The sequence below is a fragment of the Suillus bovinus genome (genome assembly GCF_016758785.1).
Source record: "Suillus bovinus strain UH-Sbo-P2 chromosome Unknown EDB93scaffold_54, whole genome shotgun sequence".
Taxonomy (NCBI): Eukaryota; Fungi; Basidiomycota; class Agaricomycetes; order Boletales; family Suillaceae; genus Suillus; species Suillus bovinus.
The window spans coordinates 59,726-72,785 of NW_024542110.1; the positions used below are offsets into that span (position 1 = coordinate 59,726).

Below are 13,060 nucleotides of genomic sequence, written 5' to 3' on the forward strand. Positions count from 1 at the left end.
AGAGAGATCGAAGAGATCAGGAGATTTGATACCCAGCGATGAGGAAGACAGCGCTATGTATGTGCTCCCGGTATCAACTGTCCGTTATCAGCGTAGTTGCACTCACGTACACCCCAGTCAGACACCGATATCTAGAATCTAGAAACTAATATGATTTGGTGCCATCAGCAAAAGACTCTTCGCTTGTCAGAAAGAAGTTTGATGCTTACGGTGAGTTTACGGCGTTGGTGATGGAGTAACGTGAAACAGTCTATGACTTATCCGTAAACCGATTTCTGAACAGCTGATTGTCGCTTTGTGTCGACTTTTTCAGGTAGGCTGGTGTGGTCTTGATTCTTGGTCCACATGGAGCCGGTAAAGCTTGCGCGAGGCCTGATTATCATTACCAGAAAACCGGAGGAGTCGGGGTGCGTGTATCGCGTGTAAGACTCTGATTTAGTGCTAGTGCCAGTCCTGGTTGGTTATAGCGATAGCTGGATCTGCCTGGCCGAATTGATCCTAGACATAGTTTTGCCGATGACTCCTTGCTAGTTAGAACATGGGGAACGAACAATTATTAGACTGGTGATCAGCTTTCCTTCGGGACATGGACCGGGAGCTGTATAGTACGATCGACGTGATGGACATCAGACAGTCAGTTTTTTCAGTGTCACCCACGAACAGCTCGCATGGCTCATCCTTGTAGTCGACACAAACTCGGATGCGCTCGCATGGTCAGGGCTTCTTTTGGGACCACGACAATTACGGGTATACTTTGTACGTACTCTTTGACTGCTGAAGGGTGTGCCTTGCTTGACCCTGCAATTGTTGTCTGTCGCCGGTAGTGACCCGCCACTACCATGGATCATGTCAACAAAATTTTCCCTTGTCTCGCATGATTTCGTACATGCGTCGGTGACCGAGCACGCGTGTGATCTTGAAGAAGTGTCTAGACCTCCATATCCGAGTTAATTTCAAGTGAAGCCTGCTTATCACCCTGACGGGGATGCTAGCTGATGAATTGATTACGTTCCGGATGTTCCGACTCTTAAAAGACATGCGCGATGCACGCGTTTTTGGTGGTCCTCAATGTCCCTACTCCGGGTATCTCGAAAGTCACTCAGAGCCTATATCTTTCTGGTCATCTTTGCTTGTACTTTCGTAGTATTCACCCTAGCACCACATCACTCAGTGGTCAGTGGTAACATCTCTGCGAAGTTCACACCGTATCTCCATCGAGCATATCAAGCACGCTGGTCTGCACCTGCAGCACCAACATGGGATCTAGACTCTAATACCCTATACCCCGAACCACCACCACCACCACCACCACCACCACCACCACCTCGCCCCTCCCACACTTTCCGCCCAGATGGTTTACTCCAAGTGCACCCAGGTGGTAGACACCCTATCCTCGACCTCATCGAGCACGCAGAAAAAGAATGGGACGCGAAACTCGCACGCGCCAGTAAAACACTACCCGAAGCAGTTCGCGAGTACCACCGCAGATACTCCAGAGCACCTCCACCTGGCTTCGATAGATGGTACGTTACTCGCATCCCTTCATTCCCTCCTCTAAACCCAAACAGGTGGGCTTACGTCCAAAAGCACAACGTCCAGCTCCCAGACGAATACGACCAGATCAACCTTGACCTCGCTCCCTTCTGGGGTATAAACCCTACACGTCTCCAAGAAATACAACGTGCTCACGAAAGCCACTACCATAGCTACACCTTCGTTAAATCAACCCCCTCAGGACCTGTTCACATAGGAAATGAATCACTTCCCACAGACGAAAAAACTCGCAAACAGTTATTAGTAGCCGGTAACCAGCTCCTAAAGTTAATGGAGGATGTACAAGACGAGTTGCCGCTGTTTAGAGCTGTGTTTAGCCCCCATGACAACCCAAATGTCTTTCTTACCCATGACATGAGAAGCGAGGTTGTCGAGGCCGGCAAAAAGGGTGAACGTGCGTCCCTACCTGTCTACCTACCGTATCCACTTCTCACAATCAAACAGCACTTGACCTCCAATCCCAAGACCCACCGCCTTACATCCGCGGCTGGATGCACGCTTGCCCTCTAAACAGCATCGCACGCAACCCACCACCCTCCCCGCCCCCACATACCCCCAAACCCAAAACATTCATCCATGATCACCTCCTCTCCATGGACCCCTGCGTGCACCCTTCCCACCTCACCCAGCACGGCCAGTTCCTGACCCACGGCCCGGGCCCCGTCGCATACCCCTTCCCAATCCCACAGTTCAGCTATTGCAGCAGCCCATTGCATTCTGATATCCGGGTGCCGATTATGTTGAGTTGGGTGGAAGATGTTGATGGTGTGGAAGATGGGGACCTAGAGGAAGCGTGGATTGGGAAGGAGGAGGAGAGGTTACTTTGGAGGGGATTGAATACGGGGATTCACCACGGAAAGGATCAGCCTTGGAAGGATGCGCAGAGGGGGCGCTTAATGGATCTTGTTTCTTCTCCCTCCTCTCTCCCTCAGAAGCTTGCCACTGCCCAGCCAAAAACGATAGATGTCCTTCTCACCGACCCTTCATCCGCTGACGGCATGATAACGCAGACCCTGAAAAAATCGATCGTGAACCCTGCGATGATGGATATAGCGTTCGCTGGCAAACCAGGTCAGTGTGAGGTGGAGGTGTGTAAGGAGGTGGAGGAAAGGTGGGAGTGGAGGCGAAGGATGGGCTTTAGGGAGGCTGGGAGGTACAAGTATGTCCTTGATGTGGGTCGTCTTTTTTGGTGCACTGCTACGTTTGGGTTTCACTCACGTGTTGGCAGGTGGACGGGAATGGCTGGTCGAGTCGGTTCAAGAGGCTCATGATCAGTAATTCGGTTGTGTTCAAGTCTACAGTGTATCCTGAATGGTGCGTGTCCTTTTCTTTTGTCGTTCAATTCTTCTCAACGTTCTTCTATGCCTTAACAAAATGCCTCTCGCAATCCAAAATCACTCATAAAGGTTCACCCACCGCATCGCTCCCTGGGTGCATTACATCCCCATCCAAGTCGACTACTCTGACCTGTACGATGCCCTCGTCTTCTTCCGCGGGGACCCGAGCGGGAAGGGTGCACATGAAGACCTTGCAAAGAAGATTGCGAGGACGGCGAGGGAGTGGAGTTTGGATTTTTGGAGGCGGGAGGATATGATTGCATACTTGTATAGGTGAGTGCTGGGTTGGGTGAAGCGGGAGATGCTAGACTCCATCTCGCGTGGTGTCGACTTGTTCTTATTTTATTCTTATCCCTCAGGTTATTCCTCGAGTATGCAAGAGTTATGGACTCGGATCGGGATTCACTTAATTTCGAGTTGGAATCGTAGGATTCGGACCTGGATTCGTCGGTGCGTGCGCCTCTTACATTTAACATGGAACGACTCGATTGATGATCACAACAGAGACTTCTAGAGCATGCATTCTTTGCGCGTATTAAATGGCAGACATAATACACGCTTATACCTCGCACATACCGCGCGTGTTTCATACCTCAACATGTATTTATTCTTGTACCGGCCGCACTCCTTACCGGATCACGCACTCTACTTACTGCACTTCACGTTGTACCAAGATGCCAGTGCCGGTCATTGATATACCCTACCATACTCTACGCGTCGCATGCCCCCGAGCTGCGCGTTTATTCTTTGTACGCATACTTTATAGTCGTTTACTGATGCGTGTGGATACCAATTGTATATCTAACAAGCACAAGAACCGGGTGGTTGGTGATGTGTGAGCTGCCTGGTGCTCGACCTTGGCAGATGGGTCGTTCGCTAACTCACGGCTGAATTTTGAGATCCTGTTGAACGAGCGATCATTATTGATACTGGGAGGTCGTACGAGGATGGAACGCACTGCGCACCTTGATTTTGTTCGTTGAGACGTTGGCTTCGAAGGCCAGTTCATGGATCTCTCTCAGTGTGATGGAGTCAACGAGAGTGGCTTTGCGCCTCATGACAGCTGTTATTTTCTAGTACTACCAGATAGTCAAAGTCTACTTGAGGTCACACGGGAGCGCAAGTTATTATGAAACTGAAAAAGGGGGCGATGAAGGTAAAAATAAAAATAATTAATGACTCCCTGTGCGATATTTGACATCATTGAAAGGGTAGCGTGAGTCGGGAGCGGCTCTCTTCATCGAGCGAGTGTTGGATGGGGTGCAAAGGACAGTTGGTTGATGGTCACTAATTTCCCCAACGCTGTTTCTTGTCTCCGGAGTACATGCTCGGTATGGCATGGGATTCCTCACCGTAACTCGCGACTTTCCAAAATGGCATAAGATATCGACCGAGTACATATCGGAGGTATCGACGAAAATGTGCATCGATTTGATTTTCTCAACCCTGGTTGCTGTGCTGGCGGAGTCACCCCCATACCCGCGGTGTGGGATGTAGTCGTGATCAATTGGACACGCCCCAGGCTGCAGGTTCTACCGAAAATCGTGCCATCTGACAGCAATACCATTCTGCCATATGGATCAAAATCATGCGCATCAGTATATGCAGAATATAAAAGCTGGCCGTGGTCCTATAGTGTTTCCCTATCCTCAGAAATATCATTCGAGATCCCCCTCAGAACATTCCATATCACCTCCCACATAAAATGCGTTCTTCCCTACTCGCCATTGTTGTTGCTCTGGCAGCATCTATGTCTGTCAGTGCATGCAACTCCAAGGGAGCAGATTGCACAAAGGATGGGAGCTGCTGCCCTGGCTTCACATGTGAAGACATAGATGGCGTGAGTGTAAGCAGGTCGCTGAGCAACTAAAATTGACTCATCTGCGCACCTTAGAGTGGAACAAAATTGACCTGCATTTGAAAATTTAGCTAGCAGCCCGAGAGGCACTCATCGTGATAGTGAGTCAGGTTTCTGCTTTCGCTTTGGTATCATGGCTGATGGTGCGATACCTAGTTCCGGAGGCAGTCAGTACGTTGGTGTTGGGGGGAAAAATTGTACTGCTCGAGCAATGTGGATAAGTTTGAATTTATCTGAAAATGACTACATAAAAATAATCAACCGTGCCTAACAAGAGGTGTGCGAGAATCCCGAACACAGAGCTCAACTTTAGATAAGCAAAAAAACCTTAATGCATAGCCACCCGAACTTTCGCAACATGCGTTTTGAGTTTCTCACCAGCGGCCTCAAAAGCTCATAAAATCGTTTGGCGAGGACCGTAAAGGGGGTGTTTTGACTACTGTAGAATAGGTTTAGATAGTTATTTTAATGAAACATGCCCATCCAAAGATACTACCCGCTAAACAAAACATCTTGGATGTGATTTTTGAGGACACGTGACTAATTAATATCAATATGATGCGTCAATATCGATTCGACGCATCTCGTCAACAACTCGCATCTCTCCCTCCCTACACCTCATTTATTATGTATTCTACAACTCAACAATATACACGTTACAACTCATGGTTTGCTTCTACTAGTAATAACGACAACAGCACTGCATACATTATGGACCTCGAGGATCATTCATATCAAACCATGCATTTCGGATCAGACTGTCATTCTCATGGACACTCTTTGAAGGGCATGCAGCTTACTGAACTTGAGCAGGCCAGCGCAAACATTCCAAAAGAGAAATGGCAGCCATTCAGCATACCTAGGGATGGGCATGACAAGGAGAATGTGGTCCCATCCACTTCTTGTGCATCCAAACACTCTCTACCATGGCACCCCGTGCTTCCAAAAAGGCTCGGACCAACCTTGCAAATGCTCATTCTGCTGTTTCGTTGTGCACTTGACCTTAGGATGTCAATTTTGCTTGTCATTGCCTGTCTTTATGCTTGCTACTTGTAATGTCTTATGCACTGCTACACTCTATTGCTACTTGTTCTGTCTTACACGTCCATGCATGCATGCTCATTTTACATTGCATTCTTGTTCTGCTTTGGTTACAACGTCTTTGTACTGAACGACTACTTAATATGGTTAAATTGAGTGATCGGTCACACGGTCACGGTAGGCGTAGGCGTCGTCGAAGTTTCTGAGGTTAGTGTCTTGAACTTCTCGATTGCACACCTCTTGGTGCCTAATTATGCAAGGATTGAAATTCTCTAAATAGTAAATAGCTTAAGTCTGTTTGGATAAGATCAAATTTTGCCACGAACTTTCAAATTTTGAAAATATGGTGCTTTGTAATGCTGGGGGTCAGTGTGACATATGTGACCAAACATATTAATAACATGCCAGCTACACGATCTATACTAGATTGACTCATGCAAATCATATCACTCACTGTGGATGTCTAACAAACACCATGATATGTGGAAGGAAGAATGTACTGGAGGGCCAGGATCCTGAAACCAAAGACCGATGTTTCTCGACACTAGATGATGAAACGCACCTCATCCAGTACATTGCCACCCACCGAGCTAAGGGTGGCGATGGAATGAACTTTGACAAGACCTTCTGGACTGCAGCCTCTAATGAGATGGATAAATGTACTACACAAGGTGTACCAAAGACTATTGACGCATGTCAAACAAAATGGACATGGGCAAGTTCTTATCACATTGCATCAGTACTAGAGTTTGTACTGATAAGACCTACAGCTCCATAGCACGTTCAGTGTTGTAGACCCAGTTGCGACCTATTCTGGCTGGGAGTATAGTCTGGAGTATGGCGTCAACATCACAGCTGAATCTGAGACAGTATGGACTGACTACATGGCCTCATCAAAAGTAAGTGCTGTCAATGCTCTGCTACCACTGGCAGCTACTAATATGATCCAGGCTCCTCTTGCTGCAAAGAAGTTCAAGAACAAAGGATGGATGCACTATGAGGCAATGAAGAAACTCTTGCCATTGGTGAAGACATGTGGAAGCTGTGCTTTCTACACCTGCATACCTTCTGACAATGTTGCACTGGTAGGGGCTCCAAGTCAAGCTACTACTTCCTTGGACCCAAGATAGCATGAGTTATGATGAAGCCAATATACTCGACCAGGAGGAAGCCTTGAATAGTATTGAGTCGTAGGATGTAGATATCACCATGCTGCCACCCTCCACTACCATAACTGAGCCTCCCTCTCTCTCTGATCTGATGCACCAGCCCACCTTCACTCCCTCTACACCAGGTACCTCTACTATTGCCAGTGGCAAATGAAAAGCAGATGGAGACTCTGGTGACAATATGAGAACCCTTGCTTGCCCTCTGGGCTCTACCAAATCTGTGTCCTAGTCAGGGAAGTATATCAAGTCACAGTGTGTGGCTGTCCCAGAAGCTTTCCAGAGCATGTCTAAGGAGATTCACAATCTCTCCAACTCCTTTGATTGTGCAACAGATGTCATGCAAGAGCATCTAACTCAGGTCGCCTTGCACTCCACATCGGACCCCATTCCTGTGTGCAAGCAGAAGGCTATCATTCAGCTACAGAAGGAGGGTCTGGAGGACAATGAGATCATCAAGATTATTAAGCATTTCCAAGCAGATGTTGCCATCACTGATTCATACCTTGTCATTGAGAAGGAGAGCAGCATCCAGAAGCTTTTCTTATCAACATACTTGCAATAAATTTTCGCTGTATCACCTATGCATTCAATATTGTTAGTAGTAGTATACCAAATACTACAATGTTTTGCTGGTCAACCAGTCTATGAAAAATTGACGCAAATGACTACATAAATTTGACACAAATGACAACAAAAGATTGACACAAACAACTACTGAACATTGTCCTCTAGAACTGACTAACCTCTCTGCTGTCTCACCAGATTGTAGTCCTCCCACATTCGAAGGGCAATCTCATAATAATATTGGTGTGCATAAGTGCATGCCTCTGCAGTGGGAGGGCCTTCTGCAAGTGTGCCAATATCATACTCAGGCTCATTCAAGTCAACCTGGCAGTAGTCCATCATGTTGTTTGGATTGTGGATATGGATGTCCATTGTGCACCAGGCACAATGCTGCAGGGATACAAACCTGCACATCCATGTTATAATAAGGTGGGAGAAGCAGGATATTGAAGTGGTTCTTGAGCACACCAAAATATGCTCAACGATGTTTCGGAGCATGGTGTGACGTAGATTAAATAGTTCTCTGTGATTACAGGGCCTACAAAACAATGTAAATACAAGTTAGCCTAAGTTGAACATCACTTATGCCTGATGTCCACGACCTCATCCAGCAAGATGGTAGTGTACTCCACAGTATGGCATGAGTAGCTCATCACATGCAGCAAATCCTGCATCTGCAAGATAGTATTTGCCTGGAGGGATGTTAAAGTCTGTAATATGAGCATCATAATAGACTCATACATCAGCTGCTGAACCCTCCCAGCCACTCAGCACATAAAGGAACAACATGTTGAAGGAGCAGGCTATAAGACAGTTTTGAGTCAAGTTGTCTTTACAATTGCAAGTTGCATCACAATCCTTGCCGCTAGGGTGGCATGCAATATGAGTACTGTCTATAGTGCCAATGGCATTGGCAAAGTATTAGGGTTTCGAAGGACTTCAAGAGGTGTTAGACTGTCTGTGCTGGGTAGCTGGACATATAATGAATAAATTGGAGGGAGGAAAATGCAGTGAGAATATGTTTGAAATACCTTCAAAAAATAAGCAAATTTATGACACTGAGGGATAACATACTTTGCTATTGTGTTGTTGGAGTGTTGAAAGTGTTCACCAAGATGGCAAACAGAGAGTCCTGTGACACATGCATACAAGAAGATGGCGAGCTGCTCCTCAAGTGTGACATGTTTTGAATTCCTGCACCCTGAATCGTGAAGTAGATTCAATAGTACATAGAACACATGATGCCACATGCCAAGTTCACATTATATATGCTCTGGATGTCCTGTGAGGAGTTTGTTGACCCATGCCATTCCAGACAAGGCTGAAGTATGATAGGGTTGCTTGTTGTAGTGAGTTTGTGAGTGACCTTGGAGTACTTGCCCAGCAGCATCAGCAATAGCCATTGCTACACGAGCAGCACCATGGAACATCTTATCTACAGCTCATTTATGTCCAGTTGGTTGGAGTCTACTGCATCAGCACAATTGGAATCTTCATCTGCACTGTCTTCAATGTTGACATCATCTTTGTCTAGTGGGTCTAGTAGATTGAATTCAGCATTGAGGTCATTGGGATGCATTGCATTGTACAATAGGCTCAGTGACCACTATCATATTGTATCAGTATGATCAGCATGACATTATTTTTGGTCTCTGACTATTTGGTCTTATATGTGTGTGCTACATTGGAATTTCAAAGTTGGTTGGTGAAAAATGATGTCCAAACAGACTCTTACATCATGAAGAAGATGGGTTCATAAGATACCCTCAAGGTTTCAACTTTTCACTGGATCTGATCTACATCCTCAGTTAATTTCATCATTCACGACTTGAAACTTTAACTGACTGAAAAAGCATGGTGAACGATGAAGTGAGGTATGGTCACATTAATATTGTCACTGTGCTCGTTGTTGCTATATCTGCGGCTTCTGATGGGACCGTGCTGCAGGACAGAAGACCACCACCGGTCTCTTATGTGATCGAGAGATGCTGATGTGCATCTTCATGACAAGCATAGAGTACAAGAAGCTTGTTTCATCAGCAATCACTCATCCAGTTATCCAAATGGACCGGATTGAAGAAGTGGTGATGAGATACTTCCAATACACCATGCTATCGCACAGGTGGGAAGGGAAGGAGGCGCTGCTGCAGGATATTCAGGACAGGTCTGTCTTTGAGCTGAATCCAGTTGGTGGCATGTTGAAATTGCAGTCCTTCTGCAAAACTGCTCATGATTTGGGTTATCACTGGGCATGGAGCGATACATGTTGTATTGACAAGAGCAACAATGTTGAAATCCAAGAATCGGTCAACTTCATGTTTGTCTTGTACCACCATTCAGCACTTACCATCATCTACCTATCCAATGTTCTTCTTTCATCCCAGCCCAGTGCACTGGTGAGGAGTATTTGGAACAAGCAGGAATAGACCTTTCAAGAACTTGTTGCTCCGAAAGTTGTTATCTTTTATCAGAAGGATTGGTCCACATATCCTGACGATCACTCTCACAATCACAAAGAGTCCCCTGCAATCATAAAGGAGTTGGAGGATGGGACAGTTATAAATCCACAGGCCCTGATCTCTTTTTGCCCAGAGATGAGCAATGGGTGATGGCTGCATTGAAGAGGTAGGTTAGGTAGGGGGTCAGTACCATCTCACATTGTTTGTAGACAATGTTAAGAATTCCATCTGGGCCTGGGGCTTTGAGACAATTGAGCTTGACGATTGCATGCATGATCTCATCCAATGTGAAGGGCATGTGTGGTTCTATGGGTTTGGGGTAGATAATATCTGTTGGGATAGAATCATTAGTGGGAGGCAGAGGAAAAAAGGACTTAGCTATCAATAGACTCTTTTGAGGAAGTCCAGGAAACTCTAGGTCTAGTCTATGTAGAGTCTATTATGGGTCCTGTCTGGTATTTTGGCTACCTCTTTGCCTTTACTAGACATTGCTTGAATAGCTGGGGAGACGATTTCTTCCTCAACTGACGGTTGGTGATGCAGGACCTGGTCGTGATCATGTTTTGCTAGGGACAGAGATGCCGTTGAAGCAAACATTCTTATCCTTTGCATTAGCTTTTGCGCCACACTTCTGCTCTACCTTCACCTTTGTGTAAGCTAGGGCTTGGGTTGTGCACTTGAGTTCATGCTCATACTCATCCTTCTTGGACTTGGACTCCATGATCATATGGACGAACACCAATAGATCAACATCCAAAATGCATTCTACCTTGGCTGGTGCATGGTACCATAAACCTATGTGAGCACTTTCCGAGGTCATGCTCTTCTCGCTTTTGATCATGCGATATATGTGATCCTTCAATAACTGTTTGTGTCCAATGATGCCATTGCTGTTAGGCATGATGAGTTTATAGTTCTCGTCCAACTTACACTTTCCTGCTTCTATACTTGTCACATTCTGGACAACACGCAATAAAATGATCAAGGTTGCTGCAGAACATGCAACCATCTGGCACTTGGTTAGTGCGCAGGTGCTAATATTTGCGCTTGGTCACTGAACCTTGCACGGGCTGCTGTGCTGGCATGGGGAGTAAACTTGCTAATGGTGCTGTGACTTGCGCATTGGGGATTGATGCGGGCAAAGTGGGTGCCGTAGCTGGCAATAAGAATATCGCTGCATCATAGATGTTCTTCCATGGGTAAGGGTCCTGCAGATGATGGTCAGGGTACTTAATTAGTAGACACGTGCACATTTGTATCTCGATATCGCTAGGCAATCCTTCTAGGAATATGTGGTCGCATTTGGCCAAACCTATCCTTGTCTAGGAGCAGCTGCATTATTTTGCGAAAGTCACAAGAATACAAGCTTAACTCTTCGACTGAAGGCATCGGCATAGCAGCATATTTTCATGCAACTGCATTTAAGTCGTTGACCATGTAGCGACAATCGCCTTCGCAGCCGGGATACATTACCTTAACTTCCTTTATGAACACGTCATAGTTGCTGAGCTTCACTTTGGGTAGACATGCCCAAAGCTCTTTGTCAGCAGGTGTGAGATAGCAAATAATCTGCTTGATGCGATCAAGACCAACAAGACCGGCCTGATCCACATGCTCTTCATACACATCTATGAAATCTAACAGGTTAGCGGTAGTACCATTGAACTTCGGCGCACTGTCTGTGCCATGAATAGGCATGCAATAGGGTGTAGTCATTGCAAGTTGTAGGGTGGCTGGGGCAATTGGGCAGGTGCGGGTGCGAGTGCTGGTACTGGTGCAATATACGCAGGTTGCGGCGCGTATAAGCTTGAGAGAGCACCAATGAGTTGTCTGGCGGGTATTGAAATGGGTGGGTCAAGAACTTGAACAGTCTTGAGCTTGATGGGTGAATCTAATAATTCTTCTTCTTCTTCGTGCAGCGGCGCGAGTGTATCTATTGGTGCTAGCACGGTGAATCTCGCTTTCTGCTCCGCTTTAGGCATGCTATGAAAGGCTCCAGGTAGGTTACCTCTAGGTGCGTCTAGGGACACAAAGTTGTTGAGTGATTCTTCCTTGATGGATTCCTTGGATGAGGACGTTATGGGTAATGGCTGCTGCCAAAAAATGAGATTTTGGGACACAGCACATCAACAGCAGATTCTTCTGCAGGTGGTATGGTAGCAAAAAGTGAACTGTCAGGTAATTCTTCTATGGCTTCTCCGATGTGTGCGAAATAAACAATGCACGTTGGGTCTGAGAACCATATCAGAAGTTGCAGTAGTGCCCCTTGTGGTGGGCTCCAGTTAAAGATGAGGAATTTAAATTGTGGTTAAAGTTGGTGCTAAGCTAAGCAAACACAGCTAGACCCAGGCACAAGTGAAAATGTTGACCCAAGGGCAGCTAACTGGGTAAAGGGAAACCTCTCGTATAAAAAGAGGGACACCAAACTACTAATAGGGTAATAAGACTAAGAGACATGTGAACCGCAAGGCAAGTGCAATGCGATGGACAAAAGGTGGACGCGTGCAATGACATGCAAGTGCGATAAGCAATTGGCGATGTGCACAACATGAAGGTAGTGTGCACGAGCAAAGACAAACTGCAAACGAGTGGACAAAATGAGAGAAAGACGAGTAACAATGACAGTTAACACCCCAACTAAGGTTGGCTAATGCTAAAGCGAGAGGGGGAAGACTAATGCATGAGACTTTGATAGTCACTGGCAACAACAAGTAAAATTCCTAGTATCTAGAGACACAGAGAAAGTGGGCGGAAAATCGACCCAGTACATAAGTAATAGAGGGGTATAAGTAAAATAGCTAAGTGGTGCTAGCTGCGCAGGTCCAAAGTGACGAGCCAAACAGGCTATAAATAGTACACAAGATATGTAATAGGGGTGTTATTGACTTCGCTGGCGTATACCTGTATCAGTTGTCGCGGTGCAAATATGACTTCTCCTTGCAGCGACAATAGTACTTTCTTGTCAAATGCTGCCTTACATCATATGGCATTGGTCATCCTATTCGCGAGAGCATATAGGTGTTGTTGTGTGACATAAGCGGAATGTACGTGTGTTTCTGCTGGCGAGATTTGACTAAT

General features: G+C 46.2%; 3 protein-coding genes across 3 annotated transcripts; all 3 read left to right on the plus strand.

Annotated features, from left to right (window-relative positions):
• The first annotated feature begins 983 nt into the window (after nt 1–983).
• On the plus strand, nt 984–3,513 carry EDB93DRAFT_701885 (glycosyl transferase family 90-domain-containing protein). Its single transcript, XM_041457151.1, has 7 exons — nt 984–1,523; nt 1,569–1,948; nt 1,999–2,726; nt 2,783–2,868; nt 2,961–3,164; nt 3,251–3,341; nt 3,396–3,513. The coding sequence occupies exons 1-6, from the start codon at nt 1,069–1,071 to the stop codon at nt 3,318–3,320; spliced, it is 1,923 nt and encodes a 640-aa protein (XP_041304933.1). The 5' UTR covers nt 984–1,068; the 3' UTR covers nt 3,321–3,341; nt 3,396–3,513.
• Nucleotides 3,514–6,265: 2,752 nt separating this feature from the next.
• Nucleotides 6,266–7,521, plus strand: EDB93DRAFT_1253084 (uncharacterized protein; the record flags this gene model as incomplete). Its single annotated transcript, XM_041453392.1, has 6 exons — nt 6,266–6,529; nt 6,561–6,689; nt 6,741–6,815; nt 6,880–6,980; nt 7,060–7,132; nt 7,189–7,521. The coding sequence occupies 6 exons, from the start codon at nt 6,266–6,268 to the stop codon at nt 7,519–7,521; spliced, it is 975 nt and encodes a 324-aa protein (XP_041304934.1).
• Nucleotides 7,522–9,631: 2,110 nt separating this feature from the next.
• EDB93DRAFT_1052352 (uncharacterized protein) lies at nt 9,632–9,892 on the plus strand (the record flags this gene model as incomplete). The annotated part of the gene is made up of 1 exon (XM_041444701.1): nt 9,632–9,892. A coding segment is annotated over one exon (261 nt), but the record flags the coding sequence as incomplete, so codon positions are not given.
• Nucleotides 9,893–13,060: the final 3,168 nt, after the last annotated feature.